The sequence below is a fragment of the Balaenoptera acutorostrata genome, chromosome 14, assembly GCF_949987535.1.
Source record: "Balaenoptera acutorostrata chromosome 14, mBalAcu1.1, whole genome shotgun sequence".
In the NCBI taxonomy this organism is placed as follows: Eukaryota; Metazoa; Chordata; class Mammalia; order Artiodactyla; family Balaenopteridae; genus Balaenoptera; species Balaenoptera acutorostrata.
The window spans coordinates 13,054,032-13,071,607 of record NC_080077.1 but is presented as its reverse complement, the minus strand read 5'-3'; the positions used below and the strand labels follow the sequence as shown (position 1 = coordinate 13,071,607).

Genomic DNA, 17,576 nt, shown 5'->3' with positions numbered 1-17,576 from the left:
AACTTAACTAAGTCACAAGGATGTAAATAGCAGAGCCTGTTTTCTGATTTATCCCAGATGTCTCTCTCTTAAGTTTATCAAGCTGAGGTAGTTTTGAAATTTTTGTTTGTTTGTTTCTTTTATTTTTACCATGTAAATAAGGATATCTGTTCCATTTCACTGGATGTTTATGCAACAATACAGAGATCAGAATAATATTGTATTAAAATGCATTTATAGTCTCATTAGTTATACAAATTTCAACATTAAATAACAGAAAAATCTGTAAACAAATACATAAAATGTTCTTCTAGTGAAACCTTGGATGCCCCTTTTTTTATGAGCTTCAAACCACTGTAATAGTTTCATGTGTATATGTCTGTATTCCTCATTAATAGCTGTTAACCATGTGTTCCCTTAACAGCCACTCTCCAAAATATCAGGACTAAGCTATTAAAATAAGTGTGGGATGATGGCAGTTATATGAATAACTAAAGCCAATATATTTTGAAGTTCAAGGAAGAGGAGGGACTTCTGGTACTTGCCTACGATCCAGCCTAGCTTTTACTGAATGCGTTGCTTTGAAGCAAATATTTTTATGAAAAAATGTATGATATAGGTTTTATATCAATGGTAAATCTTGACTGATAGATAAGTTTTTCTTTCTTCAAATAGAAAATATAGGCTAAGCAAAAAATATCAACAAAATGGCAGATATTGCTAGCATACAGGTAACATAATAAGGCTCAAGGAAACTAAAGGTTATACGGTTCGAATCCATGTTATAGAAAATAATTAAGCTTGTAATAAATTGACATTTATTTACAGTCCACCTCCTTTCACAAGAGACTTGAGGTTTCACGTAGACTTGAGACAACTCAGCTAGGAAACGTGCAATTATGGAGAAAAGGAAGAACACCTCATAAGAGTAACTAAGATATAATGTAAACTGGAATTTGAAGTCTTTTTACAGAATATACCAAGTGATATTTTTTTCTATAAAAGCTCTTTTCTGGATTTCTCTAGGCTGTCTTGATATTTGAAAGAGAAATTAAATTTGTTCTGCATTTTCCCAAATTGGATATTGAATAGATGGGACATACTGAGATATAGATGTTAATACAACTTCAGGGAAGCCTTGCAATCATGTCCAGAAAATCCTGCATTCGAAACTGAGATAATAATTCTCCTTAATGAAAACTGAGAAAAGTAATAGAAAAGGAAAATATCAAATTTCAGTTAAAAATATATAGTTAAAACACAAAGCTCAAATTCCTACTCCATAGAACAACTACACTTTTATAAAATAGAATGAAAAACAAAAATGTTTCTGGAGAAGGACAATGGAAATTGGATTGCTCTTTGACAGTAGTTCTAGAGGAAAAGTCACATGACCAGTTGACTTATCTACATATAAAGTCCTGGCTGGTTGACAAAATATACTGAGTTAAAAAAAGATTAAAATGTTATCATTAGAGTATACCTGAAGTTTTTAAGCTGTGCCATTTAAAAAAATCACTCAAATTATTTTAGATGACATTATTGTCTTAGTCATTGTGGGCTGCTATAACAAAATACCATAAACTGAGTGGCTTATAAACAACAGAAATTATTTCTCACGGTTCTGAAAGCTGGAGGTCTAAAATCATGGCGCCAGCATGGTCAGGTTCTGGTAAGGGGTCTCTTCTGCATTGCAGACTTCCAAACTGCTGTCTTCTCATTGTACCCTCACATAGCAAAAAGAGAGCTAGGGAGATCTCTGGGGTTTCTTTTACAAGGGTAATAATCCCACTCATAAAGTTCCCACCCTCATGATCTACTTACCTCTCAAAGACCCCATCTTCTAACACCATCACTCTGGGGGTTAGGGTTTCAATACATGAATTGGGGGGAGGGGCACAGACATTCAGTCCATAGCATTTATGAAACATGCTAATTAGTTTTCAACTTTTTTTTCCACTGATGAGAAAATTGTCACTCAGCCAGGTAAAGTAACAAAGCCAAACTCCCTCAGCTAAAAAAGTTTTTAAAACTTACAAATCTAAGTTTCACAAAATGATCTGAGTTCAAGGCAAGGGCTTATTATACTGTGCTTATTTGTCTTTCACATGAAGTAAGCTTAGACTGAGTCTGTATGTCCTCAAGAGATTGAATAATGGCAGACAAATTTCAGCTCAATATGAGTGAATTAATATACTAGTTCATAGGAGAATATGTGGTAAGGCATTTTTATTCGTCTTTAGGAGATCTCTGTAGCTTTTTTTTTTTTGCTGAAATTATACCCTTCAACATAAAAAGATAAAAATAATACTGAACACTGGCAAAATCACCTATGATTAGTAGAGTTTACTGGTGTGATCTGTTTCCAAGACAAATGATAAAAATAATATTGGAATTAAATGTTCTTACCAAGCTCCCTACCTCACCCCCGTTCCTGTTCCCCAAGAATATAGCTTTCTACAACCAATTGGGGGTATTTAATGATAATCTTTCTGTTAAAATATATATACATAGACAAATATTCCCATGTACAGAAATGAGAATTACTTCAGAATTAGTGTTAACTTTACCAAAACAAAGACAAAACAAAACAAAACCTTACTCCTGGTTGATTTACAAATTTATTTATAAAGTAGAAGCAATTGTAGATTTAGAGTTGAGTTATCAAATTTTAAAATGTATCAATAATCCTCAGCCTTGTGTGAGCCGTTCCAGTTCCAGATGTCTATGTATCAATCGTTTCTCCTGGAATGTCTACACTAGAAAACACTGAAATAATGCAAATGTTTGGTTTTCACAATTCTACTAAGAAGCACATGTAGGAAGTCTGGAGATAAAAACAATAATTAATAATTCCAAACGTATGAGATTTATATATGGAATGTCACCGTTATCTTTCTTTGACTTTTCTGGGTACCACAACTCCCCGATTTCTGTACCCAGTTCCTATGCCTCTTCCTCACCAGGATAGAAATCAGATGCAAATAAAGCTTCTACTCTAGGAGAAATAAGGGAATCTGGAGTAAAGGGAATAGGTTTCCTCTCTAAAAGTTTGTTTTTCATTTCTTTTTCAGAGAAGGAATCACTCTTGTTTCAGGCAGGTTTGAAGGGTTGGAAATTCTCACTTGGTGATAAGAAACACACGGTTACATTTTCGCGGACAAGCGGCTCTGAGGCAAGGAGGGCTAAAGAAGAAGATTTTGTGTACCCTGCCCCCAAACGATTGCTGAGGCAGTAAGGATGGAAGAGCTCTGGGGTGCAGGGTGGTCAGAGTTGCATCAAGTCAATGTCTTTCCTGTCATGTTATACTGAGAATACGGCGCTGGAAAAAGAGTGATGTCAGCCCCCTTTCTTATGCTTTACAGCCGCCAAAAACTAACTCTCTTGTTTGTCTCACTCCCAACCCCTTCTCTCCAACTCCCTTCCTGGTTCTGCCCCTCCTTAGAGGTGTTTGCAGAGACGCGTGCCGAGCGGGGAAACCAAGTCGTTGGATCGCTTTGCGCAAAATCCACTTCTCTCTCCTCCCTCCGCTCCAGCCTCTGGATCCCGCACAGCCCTCCTTCCCTCCCCCCAGCGGTGTGGGGTTGACGATGTGTCTGTGTACTTCTAAGGTGGGAGAGGGTTACAAGCAGAGGACCCTGTCAGATGCTTAGCTCTCTCCTTCTGCCTGACTCTCCTCTCTGGCTCCGCCGGGGTTGGTCTATAAGAAATAGCCGGAGCCGTGGCAGCGGCGAGAGGAGGCAGCGGAGGCGCGTGGACCCTGAAAGTCCGGGTGCTCGTGGTTACTCGCAACGTGGTCCCAGCCGGCCGGTCGTCAGCACCATGGACAGCAGCACCGTTCCCAAGAACGCCAGCAATTGCACTGATCCCTTCACGCACTCTTCAAGCTGCTCCCCGGGACCTAGCCCTAGTTCCTGGGTCAACTTCTCCCACTTAGAAGGCAACCTGTCCGACCCATGCGGTCCGAACCGCACCGAGCTGGGCGGGAGCGACAGCCTGTGCTCTTCGACCGGCAGTCCTTCCATAATCACGGCCATCACCATCATGGCCCTCTACTCCATTGTGTGCGTGGTGGGTCTCTTCGGAAACTTCCTGGTCATGTATGTGATTGTCAGGTAAGGAAGGCTACAGGGCTCCGAGTGCAGATTTCAGCGGCTAATAGGGGCATAAAGGGTGTTCGGCGGGAGGATGAGAAAAGGGAGGTCAACAGGGGAGAGTATGGAGGTGACAGTAGGTGGAGAGGTTGCTGTTTGAGTACAAAAACCTACTTTTCTATTCTTCGCTCCGTTGGTAAAGAAATAATCCAAAATTTTCGGAACAGAGAAGTTGCTCTGGTAAAACTATAAAGCTCTGGCAAAAAAAAAAAAAAGTCTATCTTACAGCTTGCTTATACTGAGCCAAGAGGGCTCTTGGCTCTTGGACACAGTGTCCCACAATCCTTTCCAAAGGAGCTGTGGAAACAATAATTTGTGAATAATGGAAGAGAAATTCTAGTTATTTTACCCCTAATTGGGGGGAGGAGGGGCAGGTTTCCTTCTCAGTTCTTTTCAGAGATGAACCTTGGCAACTTTCCTACTCCTGCCGGTCCCAGTGGATTTTGCTGCACCACTGGCCCACCTTCCTCTTCCTTGGTCATAGCAGCCCTTATTCCACTCTTTCTTCCATCCTGAGGCCACACTCATAGAGGAAGTTTTTCTGGTGTCTTTCCACAGTAAATAGTGTCGTTTTGCTGTAACAAACATGACAGCTGTGTTGTCTAGACCAGTTTGCAGTTGGCAGCTGCAGATCTGCTAGGAGAGTCACAAAGTGAATGAGGAATAGGTAGGATGGTTCAGAACTGCAGAACATGACGGTTTTTCAATGCCTCCAAAAGCTGAAACTAGTTAGAAGTGACCAAAGGCAGCATAATTCTGCATTATAAACTATTACATAAGAAGTTGTAATGGTTGCTCTGGAAAAATTAAAAAGTGTCTTTATCCAATGAAATTATTTCAGAAGAGTTTGTGGCCCACTTTCTATTTGCCCAGATGTTCCAGGTTTATTTGGCAAAGAGTGTGCAAACTCTCAGCATTAACTGAGATTGTTGTAAATAGATTGTGTTAGTGTTGATGTGCATAGTCAAATCCTACATGTTAATATGGAATACTATATTTTCACTTTTGTTGAAGTAGATAATTATTTTAATACTTTAAAATGGCTCCTGATTTAGGATTTTCTTTCTACTAGGAGTTCTATGTATGTAGCGAGCATGGCATTTTCATATTTGGCTACAATATTGGCTTCATCTATTCAGCAAGTATTGCAGGTTTCAATGGAGCTCTTTAATCATTTAACAATCATTTTCTCCATTATGCTTCCATTATCAACGTGCTGCAAGTTGCTTGTAATCAATTCTTTCTACCTTTATGTACGATTTCTTTAATTAATGATCGTTAAAGTGTAAAATTAATTTTCCTGATCTTTTGATGAGGAATAAGATAAGTAGTTTCTCTGAGAAAAGAGCACCATCTATTGCAAAGAAGGCTAACAACAAAAGGAAAAATGCAGGGAGAGAATCAATGGAAGAATTTATTTTTTAAAACATTACTTTATGTAATTCAATAGAAAGCTTCATATCAAAGATAAAAACTGTCTCTTTTGCATTTATGATAATAAAAGTAACAATTAAAGGTCTGCTTCATGAAGGGAAAATGTTTCTCATTTCTCCTAAGAAAATTCATAGAATCATAAGTTTATAGGGCTGGAAGGGAAACTAGAGCTTTTCTAGGCTAGGTGATTAAAATGTAGCAGAGAAAATATAAATGATTTCTCCAAGGACAGATAATTCATTAGTTCAGTACCATGGAATTGCTCTTAGCCAATGTAATTTTGTGTTTATTAGAATGGCAAATCATGATTTGAGTTAATTCAACTAAAAGATTGACAGAGTAGGTTTAGATAATAATGTGGAAATAATAAATCAGTCCAAATTTATGTCTGTAATCCTGGAAAATGAAGGATAAATAGAAATTACCAAACCATCTTGATACCCTGCCATCTCAAACATAATCTTTTATGCTCTGTTATTGCTTCTCTTGGTATTTTCCTTCCTGACTTTTCTCCCCTCTAGTTTATGCTTTTCTATAAAGCGAGAGCCAATAGAGCAGCAGCTGACTATGAAATAAGCAGATTGGTTTCATTCTAGTGTTTAAGAGATTACTAGTTGGGTGAGTTTGTTTTAAAGGCATTAAAATGTAAAGCCTCTGAACTTTTGATGACTTGGAAAAGGATGGTGACATTGTCTCTGAGAACATGATATTATGCTTTACTTTTCTGTGCTTAAAGTTTTAACAAAATACATTCACTTTGTTATACAACAGAAACTAACCCAACATTGTAAAGCAATTATACTCCAATAAAGGTGTTAAAAGAAAAAAAAAAAAGGGCACCACAAACACCCACCTGTGGCAAGTCAGATGTTTAATTCCAAGGTCAGGTAATCCTCTGGGTATATGACTGTGAAACAGAAAAATAGTTCAGTGACCAATGAAGTGATGAGGAAAGCCTCTGGGGAGTGAAGAAATTATATCTATTTAGCTGAGAAATTTAACTGGACTGTCTCCAGGCTGTGGTTATTTCACTACAAAATGATCAGTTAGAGGACATTATTGCTTCTGTTATAAAGATGAATATAATGCTGCATCTACTAAAGTACTGAGGTGAAATGCTTACTTCCTGCTATTATTTAAAATTCAACAAATACTTTTGAATTTTCAAGTAGTTACGGTTTTCTAATCAGATTAAGATTACATTTATTAGAATGTCTTAACACATTGAGTGAACCATGAGGTCCGATGACTATGGCAACAAAAACAAGAGCAAAAATAACAGGTAATATAGATGCCATGAAAGATTAATGATTTTCAGTTCTGTATCTTAACTCCACCATCATCATACCTTCATCAACAACATTATTAAATAATATAACTTAAGTAACTTTCTTACACAGTGCTGTTCTAAGGAACATAAGGGAGGAAAAGAGATACTGCTATATGATCTAAAGTTTTAAAATTCAGATGTTGAATGATAGACTGTTATAACTGTTCATTATCTGAAAGTTTTTTTGGTTTTAAAGAAAAAAATTACTTGCATGGTAACTATATATTAAAAATTACCACAGATATTCTGGAAAAGTAAGGTGATAAAATATTATAATATGTGGCAATCATTTAAAATGGGATAATAGTATATTATTGTCAAGAATGTTTTAAAGAAAAAAAAATCAATCAAAGTAATACACAAAGTTATAGCCACCAGGAGTGTTTCACTTATTGAAAATACTTGACCAAAGTATAGAATTAACCATAACTGTAAAAACTGATATAGTCCCAGATGTATTTATTTTGTGAGTTTTTTTTAAGAGATTTGTCCATTTAGTCATGGTCTATGCAGACACTGTTGGAAAAAGTAAAGGGTTAGAAACTGTTAGATCTCTGGGGGCTATGTAAGCCATCCTTCCAAATAAAGTTCCAGTGAAGAGTGCCAAATTATATGGGTTTCTTTTTTAAGATTATTTCTTAATTTGACGAGATAAATTCTCAATATGACTAGCTATCAGATAAGAGCATTTAAATATATGCAAGATGTTATTGTCTTTGATTTCACTAAGAAGTATTTCTAATTTTAAAACATGTCCTATGATCTCTGTGTATTAAATATTATTAAATATTTGATTCAGGTTTAAAGTACAGAATGATCAGTGGAGAGCTCCTAGTAATGTCTATCACAATGTAAACTGTAACTGCTGTTTCCCATACAGGTGCTAATTCTGTTGGGAACACCTCTTTCTCAGTGTGTCCTGACGACACTAAATGGTTTTTCATTTCCTCCATTGTAAGCTACGTCTCTGTCATTTGCATAGAGTTATCACTGAGCTTCTTTTCCTTCTCTCCTTTCATGAATGAGCTATCTTATACTTTATGAAATATTTCCAATGTAAAGAAATGTATAGAGAATAATATGATTCTTCACCTTTAAACCTTATATATAATTATGATAATTATATATACCTCTAATAATATATATGTTATATTATATATAATAATATATATTTATATATACATAATACATAATTGTATCTAATTTACATATTTTATACAATACATATAATACATAATTGTATATACATAATAATATATAATATGTATAAGAAGCCATCTCTCTTCTCCCATTATACTCCCTCCCCCGAGACTATCACTATTGTAAATTTGGTGGTTATTATTCATATACATATTTTTAAAATTTTATTTCACATGTGTGTTTCCACAAACGAAGGGTAATCATTTAAACATGCTCTTCAAACTGCATATATTATTTATATTTTATATTAATGTTGATACACATAATTTCACTATTTGCCCAGAGTTGTTCAGGTTCCAGCAGATCAAGGATAGAAACAAACGTCAAACAAAATAACATAAAAGCAAACAAACAAACAAAAACTCAGGTCATTACCTCTCCTATATACTTTTAATTTATCTCTAAGGATGTGTTTTAAATTAATGTAAAGATTTCTTTGTGTTTTCCCATAGTGACAAATATTTCCATGTTACTTATCTACAATATTCAAAAAAATGTTTTCAGCAACTGCTGCAACAAATATATCTGTTCATGAATATAACCCAGGCATAATTTCTCCACTTCTAAGAAGGAAATAGAAATAATTTCTGACTACTTCAAAATGTCATTCAGGATAAATACTGACAATATTTACTTTGGGGTTTTGTAAGCCTTGGAGGACCCCTTACACATAAAAGCTGAAATGTTATTTCTTTTAGTAATGCACTTTAGTTATAAATTGAAACCAAATTGCTTCAGTCGGCAGGAAAAGATACTCATTTCAATAGATAATAGCTGATTCACTTTGTTATAAAGCAGAAACTAACACACCATTGTAAAGCAATTATACTCCAATAAAGATGTTAAAAAAAATACATATTTCTTAAGAATCCTGTCTTATAACTTCTATTCTAAATCTTAGTTATAGAATTGTCATCATATAAATTAAAACAAGTTGCTTAACACTAAAAAAAAACAAACATTTTAAAACATATTGATGATAAATATGAAGACTAAATGTTGAGTGGAATTTTAAAATATGAGACTCATTTTCTCCTAATTCATAGAGAAATTACTTGAATATTTGCCTTCAGAAATTAATCACATTCTGGATGTTGCATTGCAAAACTGATCAGAGAGATAGTGGCTCTACCGAATCTAACCAAGTGAACCTTTATAAGCCAATGGGTAGGGCAGGTAGGGCTTTTACACATGATGAAACACGTGATGAGTTCTATCAAATGAGAGAGATCAATCTATTCTAGATATCAGTTTCTGTCTAGGCAAGAATATTATCAAGTACAGTTTGCTTTTTTAATTCAATCATGTATTAGTTTATCAGTTGCATATATTTAAACTTCCGTTTTTAGAAATACAAGGGAATCAATTTAATTTTGAGAATTTTATTTCAATATGCAGAATTAAACGGACCACATAAGGTTTTAAATTGGTGCGCCATACCTAGGTATCTAGTGACAGACTGATGATTGAAACATATGGACATCCATTGTGCTATTCCCTCTAATTTTGATAAATGATAATACAAACATAAAACTTGTCTTCATGCCATGAACTCGCTGTCATATTTAATATGGAACATAGCTTGTGGATTTTCTTCTTCAGCTGTTTTTAAATATTCCCTTGAAGAATGTTGCATATGTAGTCCACCTTCATTATTCATGGATTCTGTGTTTGCAAACAAGCTTACTTGCTAAAATTTACTTGTAACCCTAAAATCCGTATTCATGGGCTTTTGGGGTCTGTCGCAGACATGTGCAGAGTTGCTCTGATGGGCAAATTCCCAGCTGAGGTCAAACTAAACAACACTCTGCCTTCCTGCTTCAGCTCTCAGAGTGTAAATATTTCCTTTCTGAGGTCTATTTAAGACTACATTTTTAGCATTTTTGATTTTTTTGTTGTTGGTGATTTCACTGTTTAAAATGGCCCCAGGTGGATTGACATGTACACACTGTTATATTTAAAATAGAGAACCAACAAGGACCTACTGTATAGCACAGGAAACTCTGCTCAATATTCTGTAACAACCTAAATGGGAAAAGAATTTGAAAAAAATAAATACATGCATATGTATATCTGAAACACTTTGCTGTACACCTGAAACTAACACAACATTGTTAATCATCTATACTCCAATATAAAATAAAAATTTTAAAAATAGTCCCAGGTGTAGTGTTGAAGTGCTGTGTAGTGTCCTAAGCACAAGATGGCTGTGAGGTACCTAATGGAAAAAGGAGGCGTATTAGATAAGCTTCACGTGGGTGTCATAGGGGTGTTGGTCATGAGTTCAGAGTCAATGAATCAACAATATATATTAAATAATATGCCTTTAAACAGGAACACACATAACAGAACGTTATGTATTGATTAGTTGATTAAAATGTGATTGGAGGCTCACAGGAACCTCCCCCTGTATTTATTTGCTCTAGAAGCGAAGCTTCAGTCTTCTCTAATTCAGTAGGTAAAGTGAGTCTATAGAACAAAACTACCATGAATGAGAATTGACTGTAATAACTTTTTTTTTCACTCTTTAAAATTTTACTTTCTGTGTTTAAATTATAAGAGTAACAATCTATTTCCCATTCAAAGTTTGTGGACTTATGTGTAGATATATATATGTTTTATTTGAATTTATTATTTGCTGATATCAATCCACTGGTACAGCTCAGTTTTCATAATTTTGCATATTGAAATCAAATTCTCAAAATTAAATTGATTCCCTTACATTTCTAAAAATAGAAGTTTAAATATAATTGGGATTATGTAATAATCCCATGTGAATGTCTGGATTATACTTACAATTTAGGATTTAGTTCAGTTGTCTGAAGTCTTATGCTTTTATTTCTGGTAAAGCTCTAAACTCCAGAAAGAAAACTTTCACCTAATTAGTAGTATATAATTGCACTATAGTCATACAATCACAACTATTACTTGATACTTTTTTTTTGCTCATCACTTTATTTTTTTAATTTTTATTTTATATTGGAGTATAGTTCACTTACAGTGTTGTGTTAGTTTCAGGTGTTCAACAAAGTGATTTAGTTATACATACACCTATATCTATTCTTTTTCAGATTCTTTTCCTATATAGGTTACTACAGAATATTGAGTGGAGTTCCCTGTGTTATACAGTAGGTCTTTGTTGATTATCTATTTTATATATAGTGTACTTGATACTTTTACTCAACAAACTTTGGAGTAATTTTTAAGCCATAAAATTCTTACTCTAGTTTTCAATAAGAAACTAAACTGCCTACAATTTAATGGCTCCAGGTGTGTGAATTAGCCTGATCCCTCCGCACTGAGAAGGGTGAGAATGCTCAAATAAAGTAGGGATGTAATCTGGAACCTAAAAACCTATTTTATATCAAGATGTTTTTGTGAGCCAATGTAAAGTTTGGATTTAAATGATTCCAAGATAAGAATCTCACCTCATTTTACTATATTTAGGTGCACATACAACTCACACCCATCAGGTGAAGAGGAATCACCTCTCAGTCTAGACCAGGGGGTGACAAATGTTTACTGTAAAGGGCCAGAAAGTAAATATATTAGGCTTTGCAACCACATGGTCTCTGTCACAATTATTCCACTCTGCCATTGTAGCCCAAAAGTAGCCATGGACAAAATGCAAATGAATGGACATGACTATGTTCCAATAAAACTTTAGGTAGACACTAAAATGTGAATTTCCATATAATTTTCACGTGCCTCAAAATATTATTTTTCTCAACCATTAAAAAATATAAAACTACCTACAAACTTATTTTTGTTTTTTGATTATTCTAACCATGAAGATGTAAAAAGCAGACATGTAAAAACTTAGCTCCTAAAATATTTCTCATTAATGATAAAAAAAAGATTGATTTTCTAACTAGCATTTTTTAATAATTTTACCTAATCTTTTAGTTGACTTTTATGAAAATCCATACATTTGATTATCAGGAAAATAATCATGCCACACCTTCTTTTGTTAACTCATTTTACAAAAATGAAATGATTCTTCATTCAGTACAAAAAAATGCAAACTTTCATTTTGGTTTACTTGATTATACAATGCAAATTATTCCATAATAAGTGTTACCAAATTACTTCCTTGTAGCAACCTCAGATTAAAAACAGCCAAACTAATTATTATACATATAAAAAAATTAAAATACAAATTAGAATGTAAAACCATTCTTAGCTGACAGATTTGGCCCACAAGCTGTCATTTGCCAAACTCTGGTACAAATGTGCTAAATAAAACTTAGTGGTCATAAAAAAGAACATATCTCCTTCTTTGGCAAATTTGATTGTGTTTTGTTGTTTACTAGAAGGAAACAAAGCATTTTGTAAAAATAACCTAGTACCACCTCGCAGTATTTTTCAACATGAAGAAATATCAATACAAAATGAAGTTTAACACAAATCAGAAAAGCGGTCATAGATTTTTATGACAGAGGGTACTGCTTTTCTGAAACTGATGTTGACGTTAAAATAGTTAAAATAGTAATCACACAGGATCATCTCCATGTCACCCCAGGTGTCCATCTTCAACCCCCAACTCTTCATCCGACCCAGACAAACCACAATATTCATTACCACTCTTGGCCAGTGATTAGGGAGTAAGTGCTTAGAAAATAGCAGTTCTGAAAAATTTCCATCTATTAAATATGCTTTGTGGTTATCTTAAATCAGTGCAATTTTCTAGGCCTCTTCACAGTATTTTCATCTTCAATCATTTGAAGCTTTCAGGAAAAGTTGAAATTGTCATCTGTAAATTCACATTAACTTCTTAGCAAATATGAAATCTGTCCTCAAAGACACCTATGCCTACACACACACCCACCCCCATGCACCCAGATGGTGACTGGCAGCTTCATTTCCCTCCACCTCTCTTTAGGCCCTTTGAAGCACAAAAGCTCATTGCTTGGATTTTTTTTCCTCTTCTTTTTGACTTACGTAACTTGCTCATTTTTAAAAAATTTGTTTTCTGTCGTTCTCAAAAGTTGCTTTGAAAAATGTTATTCCCTGTGTTTTAGAACTTAGGCTGTCCAGCTGCATAAAGAGGACTAGGGTAAGCCTAGGTGTTCTGTGGTATTTGTAATCCCTTGACTTCCTGCCCATGGTTTCCCTCAATCATTTCCTAAAACTCACTGAAATCTCCTCCCTGCCTGATTTCTCATCTTTAATTCAGTTCCCATCTGTATCCAAATGACTGCTTCTTTGACCACTTGTGTTCAGAGAGAACTTTCTAGCATGTACACGAATTCTTTAGATCAGCCAGATGGCCACCAGGTACAAGTTTACAAGGAGAGCTAAGTTAGGGAGAGTTTTAACTGGGTGATAAATAGTCCAGCTGAAGAATGCTACAGTTCCCAGAATCTCTTACATGAGATTTGGATCTAAATTCTAGCAAGAAACCCAGACAGGATAAAATGAATAATAAAATTTGAATTTCCTTCCAGTTAACTCATGGAACATCAGAGCTATTGCATAAATCCTTGCAACGCACTTAAGAGACAAAGAAGGAGAAGACCTCCCAGATAGTCCATTCCAGTGGTTCTCAATCTTGGTTGCACATCAGATTCACCTGGGAAGACTTTTAAAAAAGAAAGAAAGAAAACCCACTTCCACCTAAGGCTAATTAAATTAGAAACTCTGGGCATAACTCCCGGGCACAGGTAGGTCTAAAATCTCCCTTGGTGAGTCTAATGTGCAGTTGAGATTGGGGCACACAGATCTGGACCAACCTACCTATTTCATGGATGAGAGAGCAGCCCTGTTTGACAAGGAGGTTTAAGAGATCTGTCCATGTTTCCTTTCTCTGAACATTATGAAGTTGCTTGTAGAATAAATAGTAAATTAAACTACCCCCCAGAAAAGCTAAAGCTCAGGATGTTTTAACAATTTTCCTAAAGTTGACCAATCATCTCCCTTCATAGCAGGCGCACTGGCATGGAAACAGTGCTAATTCTGGAATGAGGAATAAAAATCATATTCAACCTCACATAAATTTTAGGTCCAAATTAGATAAGATATATGGAAATGGGTGGTAAATTCTAAAAGTGTTATATGAGAGAAATGAGTTTTGTTATTTGCTTCCCTCCCACTGGGCTCACACCATCGGCATGCAAGATCTCAACATTCATCCACTACTCCTGCCTCACCATAGATCAATCATATTATTATTCTTACATTTTGAAATACAGTTTATCATTTTGGAATCACAGTTTCTGCAGAGGCAAGGCAAGGCATTGTGTGGGTGTTACTGTTGTCATTCTTTGATTCATTCCAATGCACTGGATCACTCCAATATCATTTTGTTTAGCAACCATGATGATGAGAAGAGAATTCTAAGGACACATAACTGCAGTTTACTTGGCTCCCTATTGATAAGTCTTTCTATATTATGTGATAAGTTAATGGAGAAAAAAGACGCAAACCAATTATTGTTTGGAAAAAGAATAGCTATTTTTAACTTAAATATTTCACATTTAAACTGGTGTTATAGTCCAAGTGTCTAAAGCAGAATCCAAGTCTAAATCTTGACTGCATATAATGAAACTCCTTTTTACTCAGCAGAGTAGTTTACTTGAATTAAAAGAAATAACTTGTAATGATGGTGTCCTTTGAACACGAGCTTTGGAAATTCAGGAATTTAACATACCATCCCTATGAAAAGTCCTGCCTTCTGTTATGAGTCTGACTCACTAATCACAGTAAAACTGTTCAAAAAGATGGAGGTCTTCACGGAGGATGCATTTGTGATGGTACCGTGAGTCCGTGTGAATGTCTATTCCTAACACCTTCATAATGGATTTTTCCAGGACTTGCAAGGCAATGCCTGTCAACTTTTAAATCAGAGTAGTAAACTCTATAAATAAAGCAAGCACAAGGTAGAAAATAACATCCTTGAGACCTACGGTGTCCCTGAGAACTGAGAGGATTCCAAGTACAGAAACTGTGGAACAAGGAGGTCAGTGAAAGAAAAGGCCTTTGCTTCTGAGCATTTTTTCACTGAAACACTGGGTTCAGTGCCACTGAAAGGTTGAGCATTTTGTGGGGGACTATTAATGTTAATTGAAAAATGCTGCTGACAGTATAACATGCACATCAGAACTTGATTGCGCCTGCCAAGAAGAACAAGGGAAATTTTTATCAACATTATAATTTAACACTTACTCAGCCCCATCAGCTCTAAAGAGGAAACCACATGGGTTGAAGGAAATTATATATGAGCATGTTTCTGATGATGTGGGTGATCCAAGGCCACAAAAAAAAGAGGTTCTATTAAAAGCAGACAATGTTAATTGAGATCCTTCAAACAGTCATTCCTTCTGATGACAAAAGGAAGCTTATTTAACCACTTTGCAAAATAAAATATATATTTAAAGAATAAATATAATGCCTTAAAGTTAGATAGGACTTTATTTTTTTCATTGCATTGAATAATTTGATTTTGTAAAATTCTTGTGAGTTTAAGCAAGGAAAAACATTGTAAGTCAAACTAATACTAAAGAAGATGAAACTGAAGCTCATTTATTTGCTATGTTTGTTGAACACTACTTACAAAACACCCTCCTAGAAGTTCCAAAATCTACCACTGAGCAAAATAGACCCAGTCCTACCTCTCCCCAAAAGTACAGTCTAGTGGAGAAGAAAATTAAATCATCTCACCAGCTGATAAATGCCAAAGATAGGACCAGGATAACTAACCCAGTGTTCTTCAACCACACTATCAGACAAACACTATTCCCAAGGTTTATTACAATTACTGTAGTTTATCTTCCTCCATCACCAAACCTAGCAATGGGAAACCTTTTGATTTAAGTCTTTATTTAATTTTCTGAATTTCGTTAAAGGTATTATTTATGTTTCAGAGACAAGATAGAGAAAAGTGAGTGGAGAGGGCCTTGGTTAATTTTCATAGAACAATGAAACAGAATCCTATTGACCAGGATTTACAAGTATTTCTCAAAGCAGATGTTATAAACATTCCACAAATACTAAGGATAAAGCAATGGAATAGTAGTCTGGAATGGATGGGATTCACAGGAAGAAAATCTCAAGAACCATTGCTGTAGGACATTCATTAGTGTGTCACTACACTGAAACAATGTTCATTTTATTTCTGAATACCCTGTCATACATAAACATAGGCAACAGAAAGCTCAAGTTAGATGTCAGACCCAAAACTTCTGTTCTTTAAAATTACTATCCATTTTGTGGAATTTAGGACACAAGTATCAACGGAGAAATTGATGCCATCTTTTGAAAAAGGATCATTACTCTGAAAAAAAGTAGATGTTTCCTGCCTATAAGTAAATATGTCACATTCCCACAAAATACATTGGTACATTGGTACAAGTCAATGCCACAAAGCTTATATTAAAATACATAAACCACGCCAATGATATTTTCCACAAGAGTACTATTTTCTCAACACTTTAGAAACTCAAAAATAAGAGCATATGAATGAATGAATGAACGTGCCCATCTACACACCCTTGCAGACCTACTAGAGAATGGACTTGAGGATACGGGGAGGGGGGACGGTAAGCTGGGACAAAGTGAGAGAGTGGCATGGACATATATACACTACCAAACATAAAATAGATAGCTAGTGGGAAGCAGCCGCATAGCACAGGGAGATCAGCTCGGTGCTTTGTGACCACCTAGAGGGGTGGGATAAGGAGGGTGGGAGGGAGGCAGATGCAAGAGGGAAGAGATATGGGGACATATGTATATATATAACTGATTCACTTTGTTATAAAGCAGAAACTAACACACCATTGTAAAGCAATTATACTCTACTAAAGATGTTTTAAAAAATGAAAAAAAATAAAGCATATTTTACATAAAGATATATGTCCTTTATCAAAAAATGTACTCTTCTGGAATAATAATAGAAACCATGCTTTTGTGTAGCTGAAATATTTTGTCCACACAGTAGTTTGAAGTTAAGTTGATATCTGAAACATAATATATTGGTCAACTTTCTAGTTAAAATAGATGAAGAGGTGGAGTTTAACATACCAAATCTTTGGGTGGGGGAGATAATTGGTGAAGGAAAATAGCTGTGATTTTAGAACAATCTAGGCTATGATGCATCAGTTATCTTTAGCACACATGAGAAAGCATGCTAAAAAAATTAATATAAGCAAAAGTAACACTTTTATGCTAAGTATAAACATCTAAGCTGCGTCTTGTCGCAGAATAGTATCTGCCTCATTAAATTTGAAACCCATGAGAGGTATCACCATCATCAACATCACCTTAGCTAACATTTATTGAAAGTTACTACAAATTAGACTCCAAACCAATAATCCTTAAATATACTATTTTAAAATTTTTTCGTGTTTACACCAACCATTTAAGGAAGACACCAATATCTTCCAAGTTTTACAGATGAAGAAAATAAAACTCAGAAAATTTAATTAATAAGCCCAAATTTGTCCAGCAAATAAATGATAGTACTAAGATTTGAATCAAGATCT

At 35.0% G+C, this 17,576-nt stretch overlaps 1 protein-coding gene across 2 annotated transcripts in view; it reads left to right on the top strand.

Annotated features, from left to right (window-relative positions):
- The first annotated feature begins 3,786 nt into the window (after positions 1-3,786).
- The window catches only part of OPRM1 (opioid receptor mu 1), a 174,733-nt gene continuing 160,943 nt past the window's right edge, over positions 3,787-17,576 (top strand). The window contains exon 1 of one of the 2 annotated variants that reach the window (XM_007186137.2): positions 3,787-4,094. In XM_007186137.2, the coding sequence (XP_007186199.1) occupies positions 3,802-4,094 (293 nt within the window). In that variant the 5' untranslated portion in view covers positions 3,787-3,801. The remainder of the gene's footprint in view (positions 4,095-17,576) is intronic. The other variant, XM_028167459.1, reaches the window with a different exon arrangement.